At 42.5% G+C, this 14,150-nt stretch overlaps 1 protein-coding gene across 4 annotated transcripts in view; it reads left to right on the plus strand.

The window, feature by feature from the left end:
• The first annotated feature begins 1,643 nt into the window (after positions 1-1,643).
• The window catches only part of CBFB (core-binding factor subunit beta), a 50,998-nt gene continuing 38,491 nt past the window's right edge, over positions 1,644-14,150 (plus strand). Inside the window, exons 1-3 of one of the 4 annotated variants that reach the window (XM_070760509.1) lie at positions 1,644-2,013; positions 7,919-8,005; positions 13,972-14,088. In XM_070760509.1, the coding sequence (XP_070616610.1) occupies positions 1,936-2,013; positions 7,919-8,005; positions 13,972-14,088 (282 nt within the window). In that variant the 5' untranslated portion in view covers positions 1,644-1,935. The remainder of the gene's footprint in view (positions 2,014-7,918; positions 8,006-13,971; positions 14,089-14,150) is intronic. The other 3 variants (XM_070760510.1, XM_070760512.1, XM_070760511.1) reach the window with 3 other exon arrangements.

Below are 14,150 nucleotides of genomic sequence, written 5' to 3' on the forward strand. Positions count from 1 at the left end.
ACGACAGCCGCGTTTAACCATCGGAGTGATTTGTTTAACCAATGCGGCCAGAAAAGTCATAAAACGGGGCAAAACAAATATTGGAACCAATAGGGCACTTTAACAACAGAAAAGATGAGCTTAACTGTGGTGGTAAGTCCAGGCCACATACAATAGAATAGAATTCTTTATTGGCCAAGTGTGATTGGACACACAAGGAATTTGTCTTGGTGCAGATGCTCTCAGCGTACATAAAAGAAAAAGATACATTTGCCATACATTTACATTGTAAAAAACAAACAAAGCGTGCGTGAGTTGTGCAGCGGCCATAGCCGGGATAGGGGGAAAAGGGGTTACCTTCACCCACCCACCCACAAACATACACCCATAGTGCGATGCTGGTGGCGAGCTGCGGGTAATGGGAATTGGAGTCCCAAACTTCGGAAGGGTTTTGTGCTAACGTCGGGCACCAACACGGGATGGGTGGGGGAAGAAGAATCGGGACACGCGGGGAAATAATCGTCCAGTTTTGCATCGAGAAGAAAAATTAAGTTGGAACGAGAGTCGGGAGTCTGTGCCAACAAAGCATGTGTGCAACACAGCACAACCAGTTGCAAAGAAGCGACACCACCACCCCTTTCTCCAGCGGCGCCCCGTCCAGGCTCCTTTTTTTCAGAACAACGCAATTACAAGGCTGCTTTCAAAAATGCGAGGTGAACGCGAGTCAGCAACACGTGTGAATCCCAAAGATGCTTTCCCCCCTCCAAGAGGCAACTGGACTTTCCGAATTTTCTTGGAAGCCGTTTTGCTGCTCATCCAAGAAGTTGGGGGGGGGGGGAAGCACCTTTTGGATAAACCATGAACCATGACTGAGATTCTGAGAATCTCCAGAAACACGTGTGAATACATCCATCCTCCAGGCAGCTTTCGCTGATCCGCTTTTAAGCAACGTGTAAGCTCTTCGGAAGCACCGTGAGGGGCGGGTGCTAGTTCGGCCAACACGCCTAAACTTCAACGGTCCCCTTTTTCTCGATTCCCACGACGCCTCCTCGAACGAACCAACTCAGCCAAAACTTTATAAAGTTTTTAGCACGTTGCAACCACCTTTACCCGCGGCCACCTCTCCTCCGATTGACTCGGTCGGTTACGAACCCAGACGAGGAGGTCTGTTGGCACTTAAACAAATAAAAATAACATACATAGTTACACCTTTTTATCAATTGTTCAAAAATCCATTTCTTCTTCTGCCTTTATATCAGCCTCGATGGATGTTATTTTTAAGGTATATACGAATTAACCTGTATGTGATGTAGAGGAGAAAAATAAAAAAAGGGAAATAAAGAAAATAAAAGGAAGATAAAGTGGAACTTCTCATTTCCTCCCCCCCCCCCGCCACCCCACCCCGGCTTGGAAAACCAACCCTTTCAATCTCCCAAACTTTTCCCCCATTGACAAAGGAAAAAAAGGGGGGAAACGGTTGAGAAAAGAGACCACAGCGAGATGCCGCCCGCTATCTTGGGCACGCGCTTCTCCGCCGCGCATGCGCGCTCCCCGCTCCCCACCCTTCCCCGCGGGCCAAGCCCTTCGGCGCGACTCTCCCCGTCTTGTACCTTTCTCCCCCACCCTTCCCCTTCCTTTCATGGGCGGCCGAAGGAGGAGGGAGGGGAAGAGAGGAGAGTAGGCGGGGCCGCGCAGGCGCAGCGGGGAACGCTGGCGGATTTACTCGCTCCTGTGGCGCGCGGCGCCTCCGCCCCCTCGGCTCTCCTCAGAGACGCCTCAGCGGCGGCGGCGGCAACCGTTGGCCGAGCGGGGGGTCCTCTTTCTCCCGCGCTTTCCGGCTCCTTGTCTCGCCGCCAGCCGGCTTTTTCTCGGGCGTTGAGGGAGGAGGAGGAGGCGGTGGGACGTCTTTTGCTGGTCCGCCGGCCGGCCGGCTGGCCGCGGCGCCTCCCGCGCACCATGCCGCGCGTCGTCCCGGACCAGCGGAGCAAGTTCGAGAACGAAGAGTTCTTCAGGAAGCTGAGCCGGGAGTGCGAGGTGAGGCGGCGGGGCGGAAGTGGGGCGGCGGCGCTGGCTTTCCCGCTCCCATCATCCCCAGCCGGGATTCCCCGTTCGGTTAGTGAGTTCGGGATTCCCATCCTTCCCAGCTGGACTTCCTTCTGTGATCCTTGTTTCTTGCTCTGTCCCTGGGATTCCCATCATCCCCAGCCAGATTTCCTTCCCTATGCCGGATCCCAGTTCCCTCCAGTTTCTGGGACTCCCATCATCCCCAGCCGGATCCGCGGGATCCCTACTCGCATGGTAGGCTTGGGATTCCCATTATCCCCAGCCAGCTTTCTTTCTGTGTTTCTTGATGGAATTGCCATCATCCCCAGTGTCCCGGATCCCACTGCCCTCCAGTTTCCCATCATCCCCAGCTAGCCTCTGGAGGTTCTTTGTTTCATCTTTCCCCTAACCGTTTGATTTCTGTTCCCATCATCCCCAGCCAGATTCCTCTCTCTAGCCCCTTCCTCCAGCTCCTGGGTTTAAAATCCCATCATCCTCAGCTAACCCTCCCTCTGGCCATTCATTTCCATCTATCTCCACTTCTGGTGGAGATAGTCACTGGTTTGGAATCCCATCATCCCCAGCCAGCTTTCCCTCTATCTCCACTTCAGTCGCTGGTTTGGATTCCCATCATCCCCAGCCTTCCTTCTTTGCCCCTGGATCCATGGTTGGGTTTTGACGTCTTCTCTTCCCTCGCCAGTTTTTCTTTGACGCAACAACTACAGGTAGTCCTCAATTTATGACTACAATTGAGACCAAAGTTTCTGTTGTTGAGTGAGTTTTACACCGTTTTAAACTTGATAAGTGAATCGATCCAGTTGATAAGTTAGTAACCCAGTTGTTAAGTAAATCTGGATTTCCCCACTGACTTGTCGAAAGGACACGAAAGGGGATTGCGTGACCTTAGGACGCAGCAACAGTCATAAATATGAACCAGCGGCCAAGTGCCTGAATTTTGAAAATGGGTGACAAAGGAGATGCTGCAGCGGTTGTAAATGTGGAAAAAAACGGTCTTAAGTCACTTTTTCCAGGGCTTTGTAACTTTGAACAGTCACTAAATGCACTGTTGTAATCGGAGGACTGCCTGTGCCACTTCCCCTCCACCACAGGTTTTTGGTGTTTCATGTTCTCATCATGTCCAGCCAGATTTCCGGTGCTGCTTCTGGCCGCAAGCTTCTCCTTTTCCTCCTCCAACTGGTGCTCTCTAGACTTTCATTATCTTCAGCCGGTTATCTTTGGGCAGCCCCCTCATCTTCCTCCCGCTTGATGATTTGCAGACCAGTGAGCTGTTGATTCCCCAACATCCCCAGCCAACCTTCCTCCAGAGATGCTGGGCTTCTGCTCCCATCCTTCCCAGCCCGTCTTCCACTTTGTGATCAAGACGCCAGTCCTCCTCCCATCCTCCCCTTTCATCCCCAAAGCAGTCTTAATTGTTTAGCCCTGTAAACCCAGTCAGCCTCAAGCTATTGGGCTTTGGGATTGAACTCCCATCATCCACAGCCGCCAACAAGCTCTGCTCCAGGATCACTTGCCTTAATCTTTCCCTAAACTGGTGCTTTCCCGATTTGCAGAGCTACATGAGCCATGTGCGGAGAATGGCAGGGAAATGTCCTGCCTTTGGAGGAACCCACATCAGTTCCAGGGACTGGAAAGCCCCCTTCTCTTCCCCCAAGACTTGCTTTGGAAATCAGCCCTCCCTCCTCAGGCAGGCAGCTGTCCAACAGAAGTTGTGTTCTCCTCTGCAGTGTAAAGAAGAAACTGAGTGTCAGGCTCCCCCATCCTGCCATGCTCATTGGTTGAGGTCCTTGTGGATCGCAGTTCCACTCTGTCAGATAACAAAGCAGCTAGTCGGTGAAGTACAGGAGCATGCTTTTTCTGTTGCTTGGAAAACAGCTAATACAGTATTTATTTCATTTTGTCAACTACCTATTCGTAATATACATAGATATAACACTGTTTATATACATTAGGTGGGTACTAATAAGAGGGAAATATTAGGACAGGGATGGTAGGCACGCTGGTACACTTATGCATACCCCTTATTGACCTCTTAGGAATCGGGTGAGGTCAACAGTGGATAGTCTAAAGGTAAAGTTTTGGGGGTTTGGTGACAAAACTAAAGAGTCGGGTAGTGCGTTCCAGGTGTTAACTACTTGATTGCTGAAGTCATATTTTCTACAGTCAACTTTGGAGCGATTTACTTTGAGTTTGTATCTGTTGTGTGCTCGTGTATTGTTGTGGTTGAAGCTAAAGTAGTTGTTGACAGGAAGGACGTTGTAACAGATATTTCATGAGCTATGCTTGTCGAAGGCAACCTAGTTCTAAGCTTTCTAAGTGTAGGATTTCAAGTCTGATTGCGTAAGATATTCTGTTGCGAGTAGAGGATTGGAGGGCTCTTCTCGTAAAGTATCTCTGGACACTTTCTAATGTATTTATATCTGAAATGCGGTGTGGGTTCCAGACAGATGAGCTGTATTCAAGGATTGGTCTGGCAAAAGTTTTGTATGCTCTGGTTAGTAGTATGATATTACTGGAGAAGAAGCTATGTAGGATTAGGTTAACTCTTGAGGACTTTTTGGCGATGTTGTTGCAGTGGGCTTTGGCACTTAGGTCATTTGAGCGAGGATTGTCTCCAAGGTCTTGTTTATTTAGCTTGTATTTGGTGCTCTGATTCTTTTTGCCAGTGTAAGACAGAGCATTTGTTGGTTGAGATTTGGAGTTGCCAGATGTTTGATCATTCTGACATAAAGTCAAGGTCTTTTTGGAGGGTAGCAGTGTTGAAGAGTTTTACATCATCGGCAAAGAGAACACAGTTGCTTGCAATGTGATCGCAAAGGTCATTTCTATAGAGTATGAAGAGTGTTGGTCCTAGTACGCTGCCTTGGGTACACCGCTGTTAATAGGAACAGGATTAGATAGGGTGCTCCCTATTTGACCATGTTGTCTATTTGATAGGAACGCAGTTATCCAGTCATGTATGGGTCCAGAGATGCCGTAGGATTTCAGTTTTAGAAGTAGTTTATCAAGAGTCAAAGGCTTTACAGAAGTATATAAATTGCATCTATTGATTTGCCCTGATCGAGATGTGTAGTCCATATGTTTTTGCAGTGTAGGAGTTGCAGGTTACAGGATAATAATAGATATCCTGCTGGAAATGAACTGATGAAGGGAAGCATTTATTCTTCCTTTGTATTTTGCTGGGCTTAAAGCTGTGTGCAAGTATCTGTCTATCTAAAATCTTTGAACAAGTATTTTTATCCTATTTTTCTTCAGTTGAGAAAGCTTTGAGATTATTATTATTATTATTATTATTATTATTATTATTATTATTATTTAGATTTGTATGCCGCCCCTCTCCAAAGACTTGAGGCGGCTCACAACAACAGAAACAGTACAAATCCAAAATTAAAACAATTTAAAACCCATTAATATAAAAACAATCATACATCTCATACAAACCATACATAAAGCGGAAACGGCCCAGGGGAATCAATTTCCCCATGCCTGACGACAGAGGTGAGTTTTAAGGAGTTTGCAAAAGGCAAGGAGAGTGGGGGCAGTCCTAATCTCGGGGGGGGGTGATTCCAGAGGGTCGGGGCCGCCACAGAGAAGGCTCTTCCCCTGGGTCCCGCCAGACGATATTGTTTCGTCGACGGGACCCAGAGAAGGCCAACTCTGTAGGACCTAACCGGTCGCTGGGATTCGTGTGGCAGAAGGCAGTCCCGAAGATATTCTGGTCCGATGCCATGAAGGGCATCAATGCTTTTGAATGAACAGGTTGCCATCCTGTATCTGTGCAGGAAGAAAGTCCTGGTCATCTCCCAGAAATTGATGCCCTCCAGATGTGTACAGCTTCAATTCCCATCATCCCCGAACAGTCTAGCCAATCCTGTGCAGCTTGCAGATGATGATATTTGGTGCCCTGTGGAAGGTTCTGAAGTTGGGGAAGGTTTAAATTATAAACTGAAATGAAACCCCTCATGTATAAGATTTCAGCCCCATTTCCAAGTATTTTTACTTGGAAATAACCCCACTCCCCTCCCTTCCCCCATGCAGGAGAATTCTTGAAGTTACAGTTATATGATAGCATAAACCTCAAAGAGGGGGGAGGGGGTAAAGGGGATCCTTACTGAATTTAGGGACAGGAAGCTTCTTCCTGTTCCTGTTTTGTACACACAACTATCTGCAGGGCTCCATTCAGAAAGAAAAAAAATTACTTCTCTCCCCCATTCCATTAGAAACATGCACTGCTGTTGATTAGTTGGAAAGTTGAAGAAGGGCTACCTTCCTCTTCTGTACTGATTACTTTTAATGGATAATGATGTTGAAAAAAAGATCTGCTTTACAATCAGCTGTTGTGACTCAGTATAATTGATGAGACTATTTTGTAAGATAATAACAGTAACTTTCTACAAAGGTTAATTTGAAAGCAAGCTCTGCTGATTTCATTGAGTTTTATTCTATTTTAAATGGGTTTACAATTTTAATTTAAATGAATATGATTGGACATATTCATTGGAATATGAATATTCCACTCTTTACAATGAAAGAGTGATGTAAAATCCACTTCAGTTGTCTTGATATTATATGCACTAGAGCTATGGTTGAATGCAAGGATTATGCTTTTGCCATCCTTTTATTCAAAGGCTGGATAATGATTCCTGGAGAAAGATAAAATGGGATCCAATTTTTATGTCCTGGTATATATCTTACCACTTTTTATATATAATTGGTGTTTATTGATATTAAGTGAAACAAAAGTCTGTCTGCAATGTTGGTATATTTGTTGTCTATATATGACCCAGACAACTCATATTATATTTATCACGCATATTTATCACAGATTAAGCTCAATTTGAGATGATCCTATGGATAATGGAAGTAATCAGCACTAGTAAGCACCACATATTCCAGAAAATGTGTATTCTTATACCTTAAATGTGCAAAGTGACAGTAAAAAATATCAAATCCCAAAGTTGTCAAATTTAAAGTAAAAATTCACTTTCTAGCATAAAAGAACCAGATGCTATTTTAACATTTCTAACAAGAAAAATTAGAATGGGAACTTCCCTACAATATTTTTTAAGGTGTCATGTTGTAAATATGCCACAACTTCCTTATGGACACATTTTTCTCTAGTACTGTATATTCCTTATTTTATACACCCATGCAGCTTCTGTTTCTCTTTTTTCATTTTCTATTCTTAACATCCCACTCGTCTGTGGCATTTATTGCCTCGCATCCTACCAACACTCTTTTTCTTGCTGCTCCCCAGTTGAACGCGAGACACGTGCATATTATTGCAATACTGTATTGGGGGATGCGCATTTGCACTAATAAATATATATAATGAAATCAGTAAATCTACCATCTCCTAGGTTACTAGAAAGGATATTTATTTTAATACACCAATTACTGAAAAAGGGTTTAATATATCTCTTCATTTTCTGCTGGCAGTTATGTCTTATAATCTCCCTAAGAAAATGGCTGGAATTTTGTTTTTTATGGCTATAATCCCATCCTCTGACTGAAAAATTCTGTAACTTTAGAAGGGCAAGCCTCTCTTCGTGTATTTCTTTACTTCTTGGGCAACCATGTACTATTTTTTGTTCTTGACTCCAATAATATTTCTTTCCTTCTTACGGTTTCCTGCAGCACATGAATACAAAAGTGGTAAAGTAAAAATTGAGAATTCTGTTTCAAAAAATTGTGTTAATTTAAAGTTCAGAATGGGTAGTGTTATACTGTAACGATATTTCAGAGTATTGTCCTTGCTTGCCTTCCACAAAAGTAATATTCACATTCTAACCAACATCTGCAGGCTTTCCCTTATCTCTTTGCTGGTACTGTAAAACAGGCATGATTCAATTTTTGATTTAACTCCTGCTCTTTGCAGATTAAATATACTGGCTTCAGGGATAGACCACATGAAGAAAGACAGGCCAGGTTTCAGAATGCATGCCGGGATGGACGATCTGAGATAGTAAGTTTATGCATTTATATTTTTATTTAAGGTACTTGTGTCTTCAATTTGAATTGCTTGGTGACTCAGGACAAACTGTACAATTTCACTAATCTAACCCATTTCGTATGCTTTAGTTCTGAGCTGTTAGCATTGTTCTTTCTCTATCGCTATGGCTTTCCCTATCTGCTTGCTGCACAATGTGAGGGAATTAAGATACAGATTAGATAACTAAATCTTATTTGAAATAAAATTTGAATGTAAACTAATTAAATCCAATTTTTAAATTTAAATTGCATACTATACAGTACCACAATCAACGTGTTACCTCTTTTTAGAGTTTTTTGTTACAGTTGTTACATATAAAACAATTTGAAAAATATCCTTTAATTTTCCTTCCAATTCACATAAACTAGGAAAAAATGTCTATTTGCTTTTTCCCCCCTTTTCTGTCATTCATTTATTTAAGCAAGACATGATGACATTATTTATCTGTTTACTCATACTTTAATGGCTCATATTCCGCCCGCCCCAGGTTCCAAAGGCTTCCCTGGAGCCAGGGGAAGGCTAAAAACACCCTCCCCGTCCCCTCGGAGGCTCTCTGGAAGCTAAAAACGCCCTCCCAGAGCCTCTGTGCGAGTCAAAAAATCAGCTGACCGGCATACACATACACATTGGAGCTGAGCTAGGGCAACGGCTTGCATGCCAGCAGATATGGCTCCGCATGCCACCTGTGGCACCCATGCCGTAAGTTTGCCATCACTGTTCTAGACATTTGAGGTGGCTTAGAAAAGCATGTTCTTAATTAGCACTTTTTAAAAGTTTTTAAAAAACATTGAATCTCTGTCTCGGTTCAATTCCAATAGAGTAAAAATTGTATAAGAAGTCCAAACTAAATAAATATTCATACGCTATCCAAAACACTGATAACTTTCTAACAGGAAAAACCCTCATCACTAACAATTGCTAGGCAGAAAGGACTGAAAAGGGGCTTTGAAAGAGATAAATTCAAACTGTAATCTATTTTTTGTATCCATTGTGATGTTCAGGTGTACTTTTAAAACAACAGAGGATAAACGTATATTTTATGTTGAAGGCTGACATAGATACTTGTAAATGAAATTACTGAACATTCTGATAGCATATACTCTATGGAAGCTTTTATCTTTCACAAGAATCCTAATTAAACTAACTTTTGCTGAATTGTTATTCAGTAAGTAACATGGGACTTGTTTGTTTAACAATATTTTTCCCATTATAGATTGGCCTCTTCATAAGGTCTGTTTTATATAGCAGTAAGGTTGCCCCTCTACAGATCATGGATTTTACATGCTCTAAACAGTAAATATTTGTCCTGAATGAATTAGTTGCATGCTGTCTGCACTTTATTATAATAAACCACGGCATATTATGATAGAGCCTAAAGTTTAAACACTAAATTCTCACTACTGTATTATCAAGAGCCAAACTTAAAGAAGATCTGCATGTTTTTTTTCTAATTAACTCATCCTGTTTCAGCAGAACCTGAGAAACTGTAGTTAATCTAATTGTAGTTTAGATTTTGAATACAGATAGAAAGTACAGTACTACTATTAGAACAGTATGTTAAGAGTTGGCCCAAAGTGCATAGATTTCTCATTTGGATCCATAGTTTCCTTTAGTTCCAGATCAAGTGGTATAACAAGCATGCAGTAGCATTAATCCATATTCTCAGACTGTATTTGTTGCCTTCTCTATACTTGTATAAAGTGTAGGTTTTAAAAAGTAAAAGTAAGATAGACTATGTTCAACTGTTAAAATAAACAATATATGTAGAATTTTATGATAGTGTAAAGATTAGTCCAATTCTATCAGAATAAAATTTGTTTAATTGCACATATTATATCATATGAAGTACCTTAGAACAGTGTTTTTCAACCAGTGTGCCGTGGCACACTAGTGTGCCGCGAGACATGGTCAGGTGTGCCGCGAAGCTCAGAGAGAGAAAGAAAACAAGAGAGAGAAAGAGAAAGATTGAAAGAAAGAGCAAGAAAGAAAGAAAACAAGAGAGAAAGCAAGCAAGAGAGAGAAAGCAAGCAAGAGAGAAAGAGAACAAGAGAGAAAAAAAGCAAGAGAGAGAGCAAGAAAGAAAGAAAGCAAGAGAGAGAAAGAAAGCAAGAGAGAAAGAGAACAAGAGAGAAAGAAAGAAAGAGAGAGAGCAAGAAAGAAAGAGAGAGAGGGAGGGAAGGTGGGAGAGAGAAAGACATAGAGGGAGGGAGGGAGAAAGAGAGCAAAAAAGAGGAAAGGAAGAGAGAAAAAAGAAGAAGGGAGAGAAAGAGGGAGAGAGAAATAGAGCGAAAGGGAGGAAGAGAGAATTTTTTGTCCAAACTTTTTTTAGCCCCCCCCCCCTCAATGTGCCCCATGGTTTTGTAAATGTAAATAATGTGCCGTGGCTCAAAAAAGGTTGAAAATCACTGCCTTTGAAGACTGTCCATTGTCAAGAAAGCTTTATGGTATACTGTCTGAATTCTTTTACTTGAACTGAGTTTGAATGCAAGTAGTTTTTTAAACCTTGTTAGGACCAAAAGACAAGTTCCCAACAATTACTTCATTATGTTTGATACTAATAGAAAGGACTGATTTGTTCCTATGTCAGCGCTATCTTTCCAACCAGTCACACTCTCAAATTTGAAACCTCTTAAAGTTGTTTACAGAGTTCTAAGACAACAACTGTTTTGATAAGATAATCTGGAAGAATGCCAATTGGCTGAATGATTGGTGAATATTTTAATTTATTTTATGGACAAATTTCAAGACCATATGTCTTTACTATTTATTTAGCAGCTCATTCATGTGTTTTTAATGCAAAATTGGTAATAAAGATAGTTTGTTTGCTGCAGGCCTTGTGTCTAAAAATTTACACCAACAAATCCTCTGACCGTCTTTGCAAGTTGCAAGAAAGTAACATTTGAGTCTCACTTCAAATTTGTACTGCAGGCAAATTTGAATGTATTATTTCTGAGGCATTATTTCACTCGTGCCATTCCTCCATTTTTAACAAAGATCATAAGGAGATTCATCTTTATTCCACATGTCTTACAAATGTAGTCTTCTGAATACAGTGGGATTCTCTAATCTGTATTTTGATTCTGTCACTATGCACCTATAACAAAAGGATATTGTATAAAGTCAGCCCTAAGTAGGAAATTTGGGGGGGGGGGGAGAGAGAGAATTTCCCATTTCAGGCTTTATCAGCCTAAACCATGAGGCTCGCACTGTCTGTGACCCTTTTTCTTCTCCTTTGTGTACCATGTTACATAATGCCAAAAGTTCAGGCTTGGAACTTTAAACTAGCTTTGGACATAATCACTTAATTATCATACACTTTAAAGCATGGAAGTATTACATGTAAAGTTTATGAGCTCTATGAAGTACATTACATTGTATGCCGCCCCGAGTCCGCGGAGAGGGGCTGCATACAAATCTAAATAATAAATAAATAAATAAATAAAATTACACACTCCCCAGGTTCAAATTCCCCACAAAACTTTCCACACTAATAACAACGTAATCTATTTATTTCATACCCACTGTTCATTTGTTTGTTTCATACCTATTTACTGTCCTGAATCTCCTCTATAAGTTTCCCCACCCCATTACTTGTAGCCCCTGGCCACCAAAGTGCTCCCTTTTCCTAATGCAAGGACTTTAAATAAATCTCCTATCATTTCTATATTCATCTGAGCATAGATATACAGTACTTCTGTAGCGCATGGCTTAACTACATTCGGATTTGTCTTTTGCTGCAGCTAACACAAACTGAATGATTTCTGGTTCTTTTCATCCTTGCTCCTATGTCCAAAAATGAAAAAATGAAAAAATAGAATTAAAACTGGAAACAAAACTTTTTTTTAAAAAATGCAAAAGTTCTCTCTAGGTCAGTGTTTCCCAACCTTTTTTGAGCCGCAGCACATTATTCATGTTTTCAAAATTCTGGGGAACACTGAAGGGGGGGGCGGGGGGGCTAAAGAAAAGTTTGGACAAAAAAAATATCTCTTCCTCCATTTCACTCTATTTCTCCCTCCCTCTTTCTCTCTCTTCCTTCCTTCCCTTCTTTCTCTCCATCCCTCTTTCTTTCTTCCTCTCTTTTTTTGCTCTCTTTCTCTCTCCCTCCTTCCCTCCCTCTATGTCTTTCCCTCTCCCTCCTTCCCCCCTTTCTTTCTCTCTCTCTCTTGCTTTCTTTCCCTCTCTTTCTCTTTCTTTCTTTCTCTCATTCTCTCTCCCCTCCTTTTTCTCTCTCTCTCTTTCTCTCTCGTTCACCACGCCAGCAACAGAGAGAAAAAGAAAGAGCGAGAGAGAGCCGGAGAGAGAGTGGAGTGCGCAGCAGCCATCAGCCTCCTCGCCCTCCCAGACGTCCCCAGCGCCCGGCCTCGCGCCGCCTCCCGTTAGCCCGGCCGAAAGCCACACAGTCCCGGACTCCCGGATCGCTCGCTTCTCCGGCCAGCGCGGCGCTTTCCTGGGCAGATGGCTTTGCTGACCGGAGAAGCGAGCGATCCGGGAGTCCGGGACTGTGTGGCTTTGCGCCATGAAGAGAAAACGGCATCAGGGAAAAGTCGGCCGTTTTCTCTTCATGGCGCAAAGCCACACAGTCCCGGACTCCCGGATTGCTCGCCCCAAGGCAGGAGGCGGCGGCGGAGGAGAGTGGGCGGATCGGGCGGGCAATGGGGCAGGGTGGAGAAGCCAGGGGCGCGTTTGGCCGGAGGCACCGTGGGGAGGCAGGGGCAGGGAGGTGCGGCAGTAGGTGCCTCCGGCCAAACGCGCCCCTGGCTTCTCCGCCCTGCCCCATTGCCCGCCCGATCCGCCCACTCTCCTCCGCCGCCTCTCGCCGCAGCACACCTGACGGTGTCTCGCGGCACACTAGTGTGCCGCGGCACACCGGTTGGGAAACGCTGCTCTAGGTTTCTGATTCTTTGCATGTGCACTATTCTGTATATTTTGAAAATAAAAATTGAATGGGATCTCTATTCTTCTTCTCATCCTCTCTATGATACTATTACCTAAAGAACACCTTAAGGAAGTATTGAATCTCAAGGGAGGCTACTGATTTGTTTTCTTATTTACTGGAATCATATTGATTTAAGATAGATACACAATCACCTGACTTTGCTGTTAGAAAAGGTATTCTGGAAAATGGTTTTTTTCCTTACAAAGTCTGTTTTATTTTTGAATTGATTCCTAAAACACAATTATATGCATTTAAAGACTATTTATGTTTGCTTGGTTTCCTTTGGCATATAGTTTACTTTGATCCTGGCTTTCGGTTTTTGAAGAAACACCTAGAGCTGTATTTACATACATATATACAAATTCTTGACTTCGATAGAAAGGGGTTAATTAATATTTCTGGCAGCATATTTGGAACTAATGTTTTAATGAAAATGTTACTTTCAATATCTGCGTTCATTTTCCTTTCTGCTGTGGGAGTTCCTCTAGTCAGCTTGTGCAATATACTGTACATCAGTCTTGTGTTCCTCTATTTGTGTAAGTGATGGAAATTGACAGAAGTTTTAGTAAAGAATTCTCAACCTCCTGCTTGATATACTGTACAGCTGCCACATGATTCAAAGTAGTAAAGCAGAGATAAATCTAACTAAAATTGAAGACATTTTTTAATAAAATTGCCAACAGTAGGAAAATGTACCTTCTAATTTCAGTGCTAAAAAGTCATACAGGAATTTCAGACTGTACTTTGAATTTCCAAGAACAATTTATAATGAATGTATAAGTATCTTATTTTTCCAGAAACCTGTAGCAAATATTGTCAAAATGAAATCAGATGTTTGTAACTTGGTACTTAAGAAAAATGATGAGTGCATGTTTTGGACTTTTGAGTATTCTCTATGCAGTTCAGCTTTAAGACTCAAAACTGATGTAAAAATAAATGAGTGCTTGCATAATTTATGTAATGCCTTGCTCCCTGATCCTGTTTGTATTGATTTTTCTAAAAGGCTTTTGTGGCCACAGGAACCAATCTGTCTCTCCAGTTTTTTCCGGCCAGCTGGCAGGGGGAGCAGCGGCAAACACCAACCCGCGAATACGTTGACTTTGAAAGAGAAGGAGGCAAGGTAAGGACGAAGGGGATAGATGGCAGCCCTGTAGGTCTGTCTTCCAGAGGTTTTGAAACCCC

The sequence above is a fragment of the Erythrolamprus reginae genome, chromosome 9 (assembly GCF_031021105.1).
Source record: "Erythrolamprus reginae isolate rEryReg1 chromosome 9, rEryReg1.hap1, whole genome shotgun sequence".
Taxonomy (NCBI): domain Eukaryota; kingdom Metazoa; phylum Chordata; class Lepidosauria; order Squamata; family Dipsadidae; genus Erythrolamprus; species Erythrolamprus reginae.